This window comes from Salvia miltiorrhiza, chromosome 2 (assembly GCF_028751815.1).
Source record: "Salvia miltiorrhiza cultivar Shanhuang (shh) chromosome 2, IMPLAD_Smil_shh, whole genome shotgun sequence".
Lineage (NCBI taxonomy): Eukaryota > Viridiplantae > Streptophyta > Magnoliopsida > Lamiales > Lamiaceae > Salvia > Salvia miltiorrhiza.
The window spans coordinates 52,669,141-52,684,706 of NC_080388.1; the positions used below are offsets into that span (position 1 = coordinate 52,669,141).

The 15,566-nt window shown below is 35.3% G+C and overlaps 2 protein-coding genes across 2 annotated transcripts; both read right to left on the reverse strand.

Annotated features, from left to right (window-relative positions):
* Positions 1-5,926: 5,926 nt before the first annotated feature.
* LOC131009727 (probable LRR receptor-like serine/threonine-protein kinase At3g47570) lies at positions 5,927-9,072 on the reverse strand. Its single transcript, XM_057937134.1, has 2 exons — positions 6,377-9,072; positions 5,927-6,221 (listed from the first exon to the last, which is right to left on the reverse strand). Exons 1-2 carry the CDS (start codon positions 9,034-9,036, stop codon positions 5,927-5,929), a joined length of 2,955 nt encoding a protein of 984 aa, XP_057793117.1. The 5' UTR covers positions 9,037-9,072.
* Positions 9,073-12,106: 3,034 nt separating this feature from the next.
* On the reverse strand, positions 12,107-15,067 carry LOC131010156 (calcium-dependent protein kinase 11-like). Its single transcript, XM_057937571.1, has 7 exons — positions 14,287-15,067; positions 13,924-14,067; positions 13,558-13,710; positions 13,322-13,437; positions 12,899-13,066; positions 12,586-12,810; positions 12,107-12,505 (listed from the first exon to the last, which is right to left on the reverse strand). Exons 1-7 carry the CDS (start codon positions 14,831-14,833, stop codon positions 12,347-12,349), a joined length of 1,512 nt encoding a protein of 503 aa, XP_057793554.1. The 5' UTR covers positions 14,834-15,067; the 3' UTR covers positions 12,107-12,346.
* Between the last annotated feature and the right edge of the window lie 499 nt (positions 15,068-15,566).

Below are 15,566 nucleotides of genomic sequence, written 5' to 3' on the forward strand. Positions count from 1 at the left end.
ATCCATCTTTTAGTGGAGTGACACTTTTGCCCCTGTAATCGGGTCGTTGATCTGTTAAATGAGCAAGATCCGGCTGCACAACTGGATATATCCAAACCCGTAAATCTCTATTCCTTAATTATTAATCCAAATAAAACCTTTCAAGGAACTTGATGTATGGATCCGCCCAGTTCCTTTGCATGAATATGTTGAAATGAAACCCATAAACAGTATAATTGACCACTTATATATTTTTCAACAATAATAATTTCGCATAAATTACTAATTATATATCTGCATAAATGGCAAAACAGGAACATTGAAAAACCTAAAATTGACAACGAATATACTAATTCTCAAATTTCTTTCTGAATCAACTTGCAAAAGACACGAGTAACTCAATGAATTTTATTAAGGTGGAAATTATGTGTGATTGAAATGCGGGCATGGATCAGTCCCCCAAGAATTGGTCCTAAAATAGGATTCTATATTTTTTTTTGGTAATTGCTTGTAAATTTCCAAATTTTACCAATTTTTTTTTATTTTTCATCCATACTTGTAATCATGCGCATAAATATCTAAACTTTATTATTTTTTTGATTTTACCCCCGATGATAGATTACTCACAAACCACATTTGATGTGACACACATGTATCTTGAAATAGTTAAACGACGTCACTCTCAAATCTCTCTCAACATGAGAATTATCTAAAAAATGCTCAATTCGTACAATCATCGCTCGTCAACGACAATAATAGTATTGCTGCCCCGGGTTCTTCTCGGTGTGAGGCGTTTTCACATCTGCAAAATTTTCATGCTTGCGCAACCTAAGGAAAGAATAATTTCCATGTCGAGAGAGATTTGAGAGCGACATCGTTTAACTATTTCAAGATATGTGTGTGTCACGCCAAAAATTATATTGCCACGTCAAATGTGATTTGGAAGTAATTCGCATGTATGTGTAAAATCAAATAATTAACACAGTTTAGGTATTTATACGCAAAATTTGAAGTATCGGTGCAAAATGAAAAAATGGATAAAATTTGGGAATTTACATGCCATCAACTCTTTTTTTTTTTTTTTTAAAATATGATTCTATATTATACTCCCTTCTTCCTATAATAATCTTAAACGTATATGTTATGGGACAAAACCTTCTTCCTCAAATAGAATTACTCCTCGTCAATAAATATATAGAAAGAGGTTATTTTTTTATGAACATACCTAAATGATAAAAATAATTTTTATAGATGAAAGAAGTATATGTTAAAATATAATTTAAGATTTTATATGATAATTTTTTTTAAGTATAACGTCATTTCTAATATAGAAATGATCACCATTCTTGAAGGAAACCTATAAATTTAGAGATAATATTGCAATTAAATAAAGGCATATATCTATCTATTTATTGTGGTTGATATTACTGGAGATCATAATGATGATCAAGCATGAAGATGATTCAACAATATGTTCATATTTTAACAAGGTTTCTATGGTATTCATAATTGTTACATTTTAAAAGTTATTAATTTATAATATTAACAAAGCCTAAAATATAATATGAAAATTGATGATGTTTGAACCGACTCAAATCGGAACCAGAGAAATTTATTAATTTATAAAATTTAGGGTTAATTACGCCAAAAGCCATGAACTATACCCTAATTTCCAAACTTTCCATGAACTTTTTTTTTTATCAAAAAATCCCTGAACTTAAAGTGGTGAACAATTTTTCCACGCTTTCTTCTCCGGTGAAGCTCCGGGCTGACTTGTCGCCTACATGGTAATATCGAGTTGACATGGCGCTTATTTGGATAGAAAAATTGACACTTGGAAAAAAAATGAACAAAAAAAAAGCAAAAAAAGAAAAGCAAAAACCATCACCAGATCTGCACCGTCCACTCTCTCTCCACCGCCGCCTCTCTCTCCACCGTCCACCGCCTTCCCCCACCACCATCACTAGATCTGCCGCCCCCTCTCTCTCCACCGCCCACCGCCTTCCCCTACCACCCCGCAAATCCGCCTTCCCCTCTCTCTCCCTCTCGCGTTTTCTACCCATCAGAATAGCGCCGCCGCCTCTGAAATTCGGGCGAGCGACCGCCCATTCCTCCGGTCGACATCGCCTTTCCCTCGACTGTCTCCCTCTTCTCTCAATTGTTCTCTCTCTCTCTCTGAGCTCGACTGCACACTCAAATCTATCCTAATTTCTTTTCCCAAACCTCTCCGCCTCAAGCCCTAGCTCACCTCTGTTCGACATAACTCAGCCGTCGCCGCCTCTGGAATCGGTGAGGAGATGGCATTCTTAGGTCGATCCTCCTCTCAATCTTACATAATCGAAGCAAAAAGGGAGAACCCCTAGTCCTCTCGACTTTAGAAAAATTGCCGCCCTGGTTCGACGTCTTCCTTGGCCGGAATCGCCGTTTGTCGTCTCAGTGCCGTCGGAGGAAGGCTCCTCAGATCCGCCGCCTCTCTAAGAGAGAGGTTTGAGCTCAAAACGACGTCGTTTTACCCCCTACTAAACGACGTCGTTATGATTTCCGTCCGGCGGTGCCACGTCATATTTCAGGCTACTTAAAAATGCCATGTCAGCACTCAATTTGGGGATTTTTGAAAATCATGAAAAAATTGTTCACCACTTTAAGTTCAGAGAATTTTTGATAAAAAAAAAAGTTCATGGAAAGTTTGGAAATTGGGGTATAGTTCATGATTTTTGGCGTAATTAACCCTAAAATTTATTAACTTATTGAGTATTATTTTACAGAGGTTTTACTATAATTATATAATTAAATAGAGCAAATTGCTAATTAAATATAATAGATATTATATTTTAAAATTTTATCAAATAAAATAACATTAATTATACGTACGGCATACACTTTTTCTGCTAGTAAAAAAAAGTGCATATATATACTTCGAATTTTGTCCCAAGTAAATGTGCTCGTACTTGAAGAAGGGAAACTTCACTTGATTTCCTGAAAGTATAGTCTATTTTGGAGAGCTATCCACTTTAATTTTTCAACTTGGAATTCCATAGCTTAATCATCACAAATTATTTAGAACTAATTACTTCATTTTGATTGTAGACATACTTGATCAATTGTTTCTCAACTGAACAAAAAGAAAATTAAAAAAATAGTGTCATAATTGAAACGATTCACAGAGCATGTTTAAAATCGCCAAACATTCCCCTGGTGACTCGTGAGCACAACAAGTCTCTCTCCACTCACATAGAATATTGGATCGATGTGGAAACTGTGCTTGGATTGCTTTCACGTTCTCTTTTAACTGTAGGTATAATGAAACAAATTATAATTCATTCATAATCATTACAGCATTGATAATCTTAACAATTTTTTAACATGAAAGTCAATTAAATTATCTCTTTAGAACCGATTCAGTTGGAGCTGCCTACTTTCCACCCACATAAAATATTGGAGTATTGGAAATTAATTGCATCGACTTGGGGTTATTTTATTTATTTTTAGGGTGCATAAGTTAACTTAATAAAAAATAATAATTACTTAATACTCTTTCCATCCCATTGATAATTAGACATTACTGTTCGGCATGATTATTAAGAAGAAGAGTGATTAAAGGATAAAAATGATATAAAATGGTGAAGTCCACAACTTTTTATGAGAGACGGTGTTTTCTTTTTCGAAACAAACCATTATCAATAGGACAGACCAAAAAGAAAAGTGAACCATATATTATCCATGAGACGGATGGAGTATTAATTATTTATCGACTAGGAAGCTTAATCTGAATAACGAACAAAAACTTGATGAAATATTGAAAAGAGTGAAGAAATACCAACACTGAGAAGAAAATGAGGTCGGAGCGGTTGAAGTCTTCTGTGATTCTGTATTGGCCATACATATTGTTAATGATGCTTACAAAAGATTAGAACTAAAACCTGGATCAATGTAGCCTATTGGTTGCAGTTGAACTGCTTCTCTCTATAGATGACAAGTTTTCTGAAATGTTTGCGAAATCTCCAGTTAATGTTAGTAGGCTTCAAATCTCCATGCAAGTACTCAACTGCAGATGCAATATCAATATTTAGCCTTTGAATAATACTGAGAGTTCTGCCTTGTTCCTCATAATTGGGATGGAGATTTGAGTAAGTTCCTGTGTCTTATGTCTCTTAATCCATTGCATTCTGATGCCAAGCTTTTACTAAGAAGATTAAGCACTGCATCTCTGTTCGATCTCCTCATCATCATTGATATATATACACACACATCCAAATCTCCCAGCACCAAGAAGATTCGACTCTGCTAGTACCCTTCAAGAGGTTGTTGGATATATAGGGATAGGTGAAGTGCAACAGAAATGAAAGAAAGCCTAAAAATTTCTGGAGGTAATGAACCGCTCAGATTTGCTTAACAGTTGCCAAGACTTTGCGGTGGCAACGGATGATATAATAGTGTCAACAGGGACGGAGCCAGGAATTTAGTTCGGGGGGGCTGAACCTGTATGGGGGTTCGGGGGCGGTAGCCCCCGAGAAATTTTTTTTGGGCATTCAGTATATTTAAGGTATTTTTTTTATTAAAATACGAGCATAATACTAATAATAACGAACAATATTTTCATAGATTATATAGTTTCAATATATCACAAAACTTTTTTTGGAAATTCCGTATATTTAAGACATTTTTTATTAAAAGGCAAGCATAATAATAATAATAACAAACAACATGTCCATAGATTATATATTTTCTATATATTACAAATTAGTTTCAATACATTATAATTTTTTTTAGCATTTCATACATATTAGGCATTTTTTATTAAAAGACATGTATAATAGTAATAATAACAAACAATATTTCATAGATCATATAGTTTTAAAAAACAAAATTATCCTTAAATTAAGTATATATGAGAGAATATAATAACCAAATACTCTTTTATAAAACAAAATTATTTTATAATAGGGTATAAACATATATCTATATATATTTTAAAATTAAAAATAAAAAAAAAACTCAAAATTTGGGAGGGGGCTCTAGCCCCCCCTAGCCCCCCTAGCTCCGTCCCTGAGTGTCAATATCTCCCTTCATAAAGGGATTGGTGAGCTGAAAGATCAAATCTATAGTATGCGTAATCAATGTTATTTTATTTGATAACAGTAAAAATATAAATATAATGTTATATTTTATTATTAATTAGTAATTTGGTCTATTTAATTCTTCAAGTATAGTAAAATCTTTTTAAAATAATACTCAATAAATTAATAAATTCTATAATCTAATAAGTTTTTCTTGTCCCAACTCGGGTCAATTCAAAAAATTATCAATTTTAATAAAATAATAATAAAATTTAAAAGATGGTGATTTAATTCGCTACACATCAAAAGTCACTTTAAAATTACAATTTTAAAATAGTTCGTGATTTTATTTCTCAAATCTCATTCTTTCAAATATACTAGCAGAAAGAACGTGCGTTGTACGTGTAATTAATGTTATTTTAATTGATAATGTATTATTTAAAAAAATCTATTAATTCATTATTTTTATTAGATAATTTATTGGATGGATATATTTATTTATAAGCCTTATCAATAGTTGTACATATAAAGTATTCTTTATAGATTTGGGTGACAAATAATATATTTTTTGGATGGATATATTTATTTATAAGCCTTATTTAGTATAGATATAATATAATTGACACAATTACCCTTAAAATTAAATATGTAATAGGAATTATGATAGAATATAATCTATATTTTGTGGCCAATACACTTTTTCTATTAGTATAGATTATTTCTTATTTCTGAAAATGAGTTCATATCATGGTTTGGTAATTACTTAGTATTGTTTCAAATAAACTTGCTGTATTAACACATCATGAACAAAATCATCACAACCGATATATGAAACTAGATACATTCTTGAGAAGAAAAATGAAAGAAATACATAACACAAAACATCTGTTTCAATGTTGATAGGGAGCAACATTTCTACCACGTCTGTCTGCAAGAAAAACATTTCTAATCTTTTTCAGCTCATTCACAACCTCTGCCATGGTCATGCGATCTCTAGGAAGTTCCTTTGAGCAACTCACTCCAATACTCAAAATCGAAACAATGCAAGTTCGATATTTCTCACCTTGGTTAAGTTGTTGATGCAAAAATGGATCCACTACTTCCATTACACGGTTTGGTAATGCATTGCTAACGAAATCATGGAGATTTAGATACCCCTCGAATGCATCAGTAGTTGTGGGCCTTCTGTTTGTGAACATCTCAAGCACAAGAATTCCGTAACTATATACATCCCCTGCTGTTGATGCCACGTAGTTCATGCCATATTCTGTGTAGACCCAAATACACTTATATATACACATAAATTAATAATTGGCAATTAAAAAAGGTTAGAAGTTAACCTGGAGTTGAAGTAGCCTATGGTGCCCTTGATTGCAGTTGAAGTACTGCTCCCTTCCGTTGACGACGACAAGTTGTGTGAAATGCTTGAAATAATTTTGGCTAATCCAAAATCGCCAACGTGGGCGACCATTTCTTGATCCAAGAGAATGTTACTCGGCTTCAAATCTCCATGAATAACAGTGGAGTCAGTACCACAGTGCAAATACTCAGCTGCAGATGCAATATCAATAGCAATATTTAGCCTTTGAATAGTACTGAGAGTTCTGCCTTGTTCCTCAGAATCATGATGCAGCCAACTCTCGAGACTTCCATTGGGCATAAATTCATACACCAATGCCTTGAAATCATTCCCTTGAAAATCAGTGCTGTCACACACGCTCACAATCTTGACAAGGTTTCTGTGTCTTATGCCTCTTAATGCATTGCATTCTGATGCCAAACTCTTACTAGCTCCTCTTGCGTTAAGATTAAGCACTTTCACCGCTAAATCTGTGTGCTCATCATCATCATTGATTATACTTCCTTTATACACACATCCAAATCTCCCTGCACCAACTAAATTGGCCTCCGAGAATCCACCCGTGGCATTCAAGAGATCTGCATAAGATAACCTCAAGAATCCAGCTATGGCGCCTTCGAGGGCTCCAACATTTTGCAGTGCTCGACGCCTGTACATGATCACACAGAAGCACACTGCAAGCGCTAGGCATACAGATCCAACAATAGTTGGGATCAAGATTTTCCCCAAATCTTTCTTCATCGAATTTGCTGACGATGATGGACAAGAAGGGAGGTTTAGGGTTGCAATACCTCCGCACAAGTCGTGGTTTCCTTCCAACGATATTGCACTTTCATTCTGAAAAACTCCAAGAGTAGGGACTTCACCTTGCAGCGCATTGAAAGAGAGGTTTAGATATAGAAGACGAAGCTCGACCAGAGACCTCGGAATCATTCCTGAAAGATTATTCTGTGAAAGATCCAAATATTCTAAACCTCTCAAAGCCCTCAGGCTATCAGGTATCTCTCCTTGAAGAGAGTTCCCCTCGAGGCGAAGGCGATTCAGCATCACACAGCTGATCAAAGAAGTTGGGATGGTTCCTGATAATCTGTTGTAGGAAAACCCCAAATCCACAACATTTCTCAAAGCCCCAACTTCCGGTGGAATAGCACCAATCAAGGCGTTATGAGATAGGTCGATGAAAATAGAAATGGAGGAAAGCCTCATGATTTCTAAGGGTATTGAACCATTGAGATTGTTGTATGAAAGATCTAAGCTCAACAAGTTGTTACAGTTTCCAAGACTTTGAGGTATACTCCCAAAGAGACTGTTAAACCCTAAGCGAAGATGGTTCAACAAAGTCAAGTTGCCAAATGATGACGGCATCTCATCTGTCAGCCTGTTTGCTCCGAGGTAGATCTCCTGCAACTTATCAAGATTGCCAATGGAGGAAGGGATTGGACCTTGGAGATCATTGAGCGAAGCTGACAGAGTAGACAGACCCACGAGGCTCCCAATGCTAGATGGAATGCTTCCACTTATCTGGTTTTGATGAAAACTTAAGAAAGACAAGTGATTGGAAAGATTGCCAATGGAATCCGGCAACGAGCCGGTGAAAAGGTTATCGGACAATGTCACAACTGTAAGGTCAGTGCAGTTTGCAAGGGATGATAAAATAGTATGAATATCTCCCTTGAAATGGTTAGACGTAGCCATGAGGTTTCTGAGAGTGGAAAGATTTGCTAAATCTATCATATTTCCGGTGAAATTGTTTGAAGACACACCTATGCTTTCGATGAGGGAGGAATTCGACAGCGAAGCAGGAAGCTCTCCGGTGAAACGATTGAAGCCCAGATCAAGAAACCTGAGCTTGGGAAGGGTAAAGACTATGTCGGAAGGTATGGTGCCATGGAGTTGGTTGGAACCGAAGGCAAATTCCTCCATGCTCGAGAGGTTATAGAGGCCCCGTGGAATCGAACCAGTCAAATTGTTGGCAAACAGATATAGATACCGCATTCTCCGGAGTCGAACCAGCGACTCCGGAATCTCCCCCACAAGGCCGCAATATGTCAAAGAGAGTTGGAAAAGGTTGGTGAGGTTTCCTATGAATGGTGGGACAGTCCCCGAGAAGAGGTTCCTCGACAGGACAAGCTGTTGTAGCCTGAGCAGGGAGCCTATCTCGGGGACTATGGGTCCGGTGAGCTGGTTTCGGATCAAATCAAGAAGATAGAGATCTCGACAATGTGATAGGTTGGTTGGAATCCCACCTGTGAAAGAATTGTTGCCCAGCTCCAGCGATTGAAGCCTTCTCAGTCGACCTATCTCCTGAGGGATTGGGCCGAATAGTCTGTTGTTTTGCAAGTCGATGTTTCTGAGGAAAGAAAGGTTACCTATGTGAGGGGAGAGAGATCCCTCGAGGCCTTGGGAGCGCAGAGAGAGAGAGATGACTCTGTCTGGATGCTTTCTGCTGCATGCGACGCCGTTCCACCTGCAGAAATGGGTTGTCTCGTTCCACGAGCTCAGTGGATCGTTGCGTATGGATTTCTTGAAGGCGAGGAGAGCTTCGAGATCGGTGTGGTTGGTGGAGTGTGAAGGAGGAATGGTGGTCATGAGTAGTAGTAAAACTAAAATCAAAGGGATGGAGATGGAAGGTTTTGCCATGGTGTTTTTGGGTTTGCATGCATGTTTCAATTGAAGAACAGATTATTTATGTACCAAAATTTCTAAATAATTTTATACGTATATAGATGTGAATGATCACAGTTGAAGAAACTTTAGGGAAACTACACTTATTCAACTTCCAGTCTACTTTGGCGTCCACTTTATTTTCAACTTGCAATATACTTAAAAAATCGTTGTTGGTTTTAGACATGCTTTATGAATAGTTTCAACTGAATAGATGATGACATGTCTTTCTCTTATCCATCTCTTTGGTGTCTTGCTTCATGTCCAACTTTTTTTTACAAGTTTTAAATCTTTTTTGTTATTTTTAATTTATTATATTTTAATAGTATGATTTTAAAATACTTAATTAATTAACTAGAAGTCAACAACTCAATTATAATTTATAACTATTTTTAATATTTAATTAATCTAAAGTTATGGTACATAGTTTTTTAAAATTTCAATTTTTATTGATAAATTTTAATCAAAATTTATTATATAATATATTTTCATTTTAAAATAAATAATTATAAATTAAATAATAGAATTAACAGTGGAACACAATAAATTATAAGACATAAAATCTCATCCTACAAACGAGTGGGCATATATGATTTTTTAAATTGCCACACAGCCTGTGTTTCTCGGAATGAGATCCAATGTTTCTCGATTAAATTTTGCACTAGTGTGTATAAAGTCATGCTCAACTTCAAGTCATTTTTCAGTTCAGTAAACATTTTGGAAGTATCTATATATGTTCCAATCTATAGTTCTATAGTATAAAAAGTATTTTGGATATAAAATATAGATTAATAGATAGCCTATTATATCTCTATTACTATTTAATTTTAAAGATAATTATGTAAATTATATATTATATTTTTTAAAAATATATTAATTCATTAGATATCTAAAATTTATTTGATATATATTTAAAATTATTTTTGGAATCCTGAAACACATAAATATACTATAGAATCTAACTATTTAACTAGATAGAAAAAATAAAAAAAATTGTACCTAAGGATTTTATCGATTTAGAGATATTAATATATCGATAAATTAATGCTTTGTAATTAATAGAGTATTTTTTAATATCAAAAATTATAATTTTAAATAAAGTTAAAATGTGTAAAAACAAATTAGATATAATATTTAATTAAATAAATACATGTATCTATCAATTCATTGTGGCTATTATTACTGGAGATCGTAATGATGATCATTAAGTTGAAGATGATTATGTTTATATTTTAGCAAGTTATCATAATTTTCATGATTGTTATATTTTAATAATTATTAATTTATAATATTAACAAGACCTATATGCTTATAAAGAAATTCTCTAAAAATTAGTACTATTATTTTATTATTTTATTAAAATTGATTATTTTTTAAATTGATCTAAGTCGGAACCAAAGAAATTTATTAGTTTATAGAGTTTATTAATTTATTTGACTATTATTTTAAAGAGGTTTTTAATATTAGAATCAAATAGATCAAATTGTTAAATTAAAATTTAAATATTATATTTGTATTTTTTATTTTTAGGAAATAATATAACAACATACGCGACTTCTATTAATAGTAAATTAAAAATAACACATTATTGAAACGATTTATGAAGTGTGTCTAAAACTGAAATTGGAGCAATGTTTTTTGGGACTTTGAAACTGCCAAACTTTTTCCCACCAGAGATGATGAATATGAAATCTGAAGGAGCCCACGAAGTCGTCTTAATTATTGTGAACACAACATGTCTCTCAACTTGCATTAAATATTGGATGTGATGCAACTTTACATTGACTTGAGCCCCTGGTTTCACTTTCTCTGTAACTTTAGGTCAAATAAAGCAACTATAATCAATTTATAATTAATATTATAATAACCTTGATAATCCTAACAACTTTAGTCATAACAACATTCACATAAAATCTTGGTTGTAAACATACAAATAATTAGCATTTTGAACCACAATCTTTCCCCATTTAGATCTGAACCAACACTGAAGCTGCACAGCTCAGGCTGCATTGCTATTCCAAGACATGGTGCCTAACTTCATTGCAATGGCTCTGCATATATCGTTGGATCATGAATTCAGACATTTTTTAAAGCATCGATATCCACTACTTTTTCAATAAATTTGAATACTATATATATCAATATGTGACGACTAATTTCTCGATACATAAATATTTTGCAGCAGCTCCCAATTGTCCAAGAAATGCCAGCTTAATTATGTAAATAAACAGATATTATCAATATTTGCCTTGAAATTTTCGTCAAGACAAATTAAAATGGAGAAGATTTCTAAGAAACTGATCAGCAACAAGATTGGCATTTTTATTAAAAAAAACTAAATCAAAAAGTGTCGGAAAAAAAAAATATCTTGCTAGCAAGCTAGAAAAGAGCATAAGATGATACAATCATGGAATCACTATTCTTAATTAGGAATCTGGAAATAATTGAAGCGCTAGCATAAATCATTTTTGGGGAATTTTTTTTATAAAATTCAACATAACTTAATTACTTTTTGGCATCACATTGAGCTTATATGGATTCTAGGCTTCTAGAACATCAGTTCTCTATCCGCACAACTCATCATAACTGTTGAAACTACTTGTAAGAATTAATTAATAAGATAAGGAGCTATCTTTTTATTTAATAAAATATTTTAACACTTCGTAGCAGGCAGATTGCATATATAAGCTCTCCAAACACCTTCTAATTAATCTTGTCATTAAGGGATTTTACGATAAATTATAAGCAAAGTTATCAGCGTGGCTAGGCAATACATTAGATGATAGTGTTTCAATTGTTTATTAGAAAATTAATCTGTTTAACATATGCATATTTAAAACAACGGCAAAGAAAAAGAAAAAAAGTTGTTGAACTTGGAAGAAATGTTCAAAATGAGTAAGTAGCTAGATCGTAGAATATAATCATAACTCAAGAATAACAAGCACTTGTAATAGATATTGGAGATAATTTCGATTTTCATGAGTAGCCAGAATCAAGCCATCGTAGCTTGCAAGAGGCTTGTCCGTTATGCAAGTGCTACCTCAAAAGATGAACATTTGGAGGCTGTGAAAAGGAAATGATGCATCTTGTTACTACAAATTATATTACTCTTCTCAAAAAGAATCAAAAAGAAAACTACTACAAATTACTAAGAGCAGGAGAAGTAAGCAGTGACTTTTCTGTTTACAGCTCAACTAGGAAATGTTTGTACCATAAAAATAAAAAGCCCAAGATTACATTTGTCAGAAACATATACAAAAAAAAAGGTGAAAAGATAGTCATAATTTTACTCGTCGTCCTCCTCGTCCTTGCTGCTATCTTGTTTGCCTTGGAGAGCATCCGCCAAGCTAAAGTTAAGATTTCCTCTCATGGTTCTTGAACTAATTCCACCACCATTGCCTTTCCTCATCATCGTTGCGAATTCGCCGTAGTCAATGCGACCATCCTTGACATTACCAAACCATTTTCAATTTCAAGATTTATCAATATTTAAGAGTAGTCTTGATGGGATATAGATATACTCACGTTGTCTATGTCGATTTCTTTAATGATCTCGTCTATCTGATCGTCTCCAAGGCCAAAATCTTTGCAAGCTTGTTGGAGCTCATCAGTGGTGATGTAGCCACTCCCATCTTTGTCGAAGAAAGAGAAAGCAGCAAGAAGATTTTCCTCTCTTTCCATTTTGTTAATGTGCAATGTTGCTGCTAGGAACTCACCGTAGTCTATAGTCCCATTGTTGTCGATATCAGCCTGCAATTAAACAAAGTTACCATTTCAGATGTAGCAGTAGCTTCCATGCCATGTTTTGGGTTTTATAGAAAATGTAGAATGTACGCACCGCGTTCATTAGTGAGAGGATCTCCGATTCCATTAGTTCGGAGCCGACTTTTTTGAGACCTTGTTTGAGTTCCTCAAACGTTATTGTCCCACTGTTATCTGCGTCCAGCATGCTGAATAACTGTCTCAACCCGCCGATCTCTTCTTCCGACAGCCTTTCCGCTATAACCTGCACCTTACCCACTTCAATCTTTTGGAGATCAAAAACTTGCATCCGCACCCCAATTAGAGTTTATTAATGTAAAGATTAAAACATCAATTAACACTAAACATATTCTGGCATATAGTGAATTGAAGGGATTAAATAACAAGAGTGGATGCTTTTTTATTTTATTTTTACTATCTTAAAATTGGCATTAGTCCGGTCTCGATCAATTTGAGCCCCCCAAATAGGATTTGGCAGCGGAATCTAATGGATACGTACACGAAGAGCCATCTTCTTGAGCTTGTTCATGGCCGAGAACTGCTTCAACCGCGACAAGACAGCGGATCCGAGAGGCTTGTCAGGAGCGACCGTGTCGTCCACGATCCATGGATGGCCTGTTACAAAACCTTAATTCTGTTATGGCGGAAATACAACGAGGAATGGCCTGTTACAAAACCTTAATTCTGTTATGGAACGAGGAATGGAGAAGATGCGGAGGGATCGATGCTACTAACATAGGACTTCGTGAGCAGATATTCTTTGTTTAGGATCTCTTTCAAGCATCTTTTTCACAAGATCTTTGGCGCTGTCTGAAATGTGGGGCCATGGTTCCGACACGAAATCTATCTTGCCTTTTAAGATTTGTCTGAAGATCCCGTTATCAGTTTCTGCAAGTCCAGAAACACAAAATTTATGAGTTCCAAGCGTCCAAATCTGAAAGCGGCGAAAAACATAGAAATTGGAGAAGAGGCAATGGCGGATATAGAAATATATATAGCTGGGAGGAGCTAGAATTAAAAGTTTCAACAAAACATAAAATAAAATTGTAAGTAAATAAAAATGGTTGGAGGGTGGTTAAGCTCCCGAGTATAAAGGTTTACCTGCCCAAAATGGAGGAACACCACATAGCAATATGTAGAGAATCACACCGGCACTCCATACGTCGATTTCCGGCCCATAGTATTTGTGCAGAACTTCGGGCGCAACGTAGTAAGGACTTCCCACAACGTCGGAAAGATATTGCCCTAGAAGAGTAAAAAGACAAGCTTAAATCAACTTCATCTAAATCATCGATTTATGTTGATCCCTACAATGATTCAGGAAATTCATCAAACACCTTATACGCATTCCATAATGTCGGGTATAAGTTATCAATATGCTCATCTTATAGATATATAGATTTCTTGAATGCTTCATTCAGGAAATACATAAAAAAACGCAGGGATCCATATATATATAGATACCTGGCTTATAGAAAACAGACAAGCCGAAATCGGTGGCCTTGAGCTTGGCATCCTCATCGGGCGTATCGAAGAGGAAATTCTCGGGCTTGAGATCACGATGCATGACACCGAGGGAGTGGCAGGCCTCGACGACACCGACGATGGTCTTCATGAGCTGGGCGGCCTTCCTCTCGCTGTAGTGGCCCTTCTGGACGATGCGGTCGAAGAGCTCGCCGCCCTTGCAGAGCTCCATGACGAGGTGCACGAACATGTTGTCCTCGTAGGTGCCCTTGATCCGGACCACGCTGGGGTACTCGGAGAGGTGGTGCATGATCTGGATCTCCCGCCACACATCATCGCAATCTTCTTTGCAGAGGAGCTTGCGCTTCGGGATGGACTTGCACGCGAATTCCAGCCCCGTCGCCTTCTCTATGCAGTGGTACGTCGTGCCGAACTGCCCCTGCCCGAGCTTGCGCCCCAGGCTGTAGTGGTCGCGCAGCCGCGGTGTTTGGTACGGGAGGATCGTTGCCGACACCTTTGATGTTGATCCCGTCGATCGTTTCTTCATCTTCCTTGATTTCAAAGGAACAAACTAATTTGGTTTTTGATGGAAAAAGGTTTTTCTTTTGTTTATTATTTTTTCTTAAGGAAACTAACTAACTTTTGGTTTTTGGCTAACGGTATTTGGCGGGGTTTGTGGTTGCGCATAGTTCACTACAGTTTTTTGCCTTTTGGAAAATGTGTTTTTTTATTTTGCCGATTGGGACTTACTTTTTTTTCGCTTTTTGGAATGAATATGAATAGTTCGTATCACCATCCAACTATAGATATATAATCTCTTTAAAAAGGGTAGGTTAATTAATGGAGTTGGAGTTTATGCAGTTACACTTTTCACTCTATAGTTTGTGGAGTGAGGATAACTGATTTTGTGCTTGTGTGAAGACGTTGCAGTTACATCGCCATCTTTTTATTTTATTATTTAAAAAAAAATCATCAAATTTTATTGAATTTGTTGCCCCAAACAATGTCATTGACTCATTATATTTTAAAATCATGTGAAAATTACGAATTCGAATAAATGTTGTATTGTTTACACCAAACAACCCAAGAATATATACATCTGTTTGATACTCGCTCCCCCAATGTAATTTCGAGTACTTGTGAGCGTATAGAAAACGAAATCATCTAACATGCATATCAACAACGGGCATCTCAACTGTTGGAGTGAAGTATTAAGATAATAAAATTAATACAATTTGAAAAAATTGTGATAGAAGTGATGAGTTTGAAAAATCAGAATA

What these genes read in the sequence shown, in the direction of transcription:
- LOC131010156 (XM_057937571.1), bottom strand. Translation starts at nt 14,833, where the DNA reads ATGAAGAAACGATCGACGGGATCAACATCAAAGGTGTCGGCAACGATC. An exon ending in GTCTGTTTTCTATAAGCCAG is followed by an intron (nt 14,068 to 14,286) that starts GTATCTATATAT and finishes TTACTCTTCTAG; the next exon opens with GGCAATATCTTTCCGACGTT. An exon ending in AAGAAATCGACATAGACAAC is followed by an intron (nt 12,506 to 12,585) that starts GTGAGTATATCT and finishes GGTAATGTCAAG; the next exon opens with GATGGTCGCATTGACTACGG.
- LOC131009727 (XM_057937134.1), bottom strand. Translation starts at nt 9,036, where the DNA reads ATGGCAAAACCTTCCATCTCCATCCCTTTGATTTTAGTTTTACTACTA. An exon ending in ATAGGCTACTTCAACTCCAG is followed by an intron (nt 6,222 to 6,376) that starts GTTAACTTCTAA and finishes GTTCACAAACAG; the next exon opens with AAGGCCCACAACTACTGATG.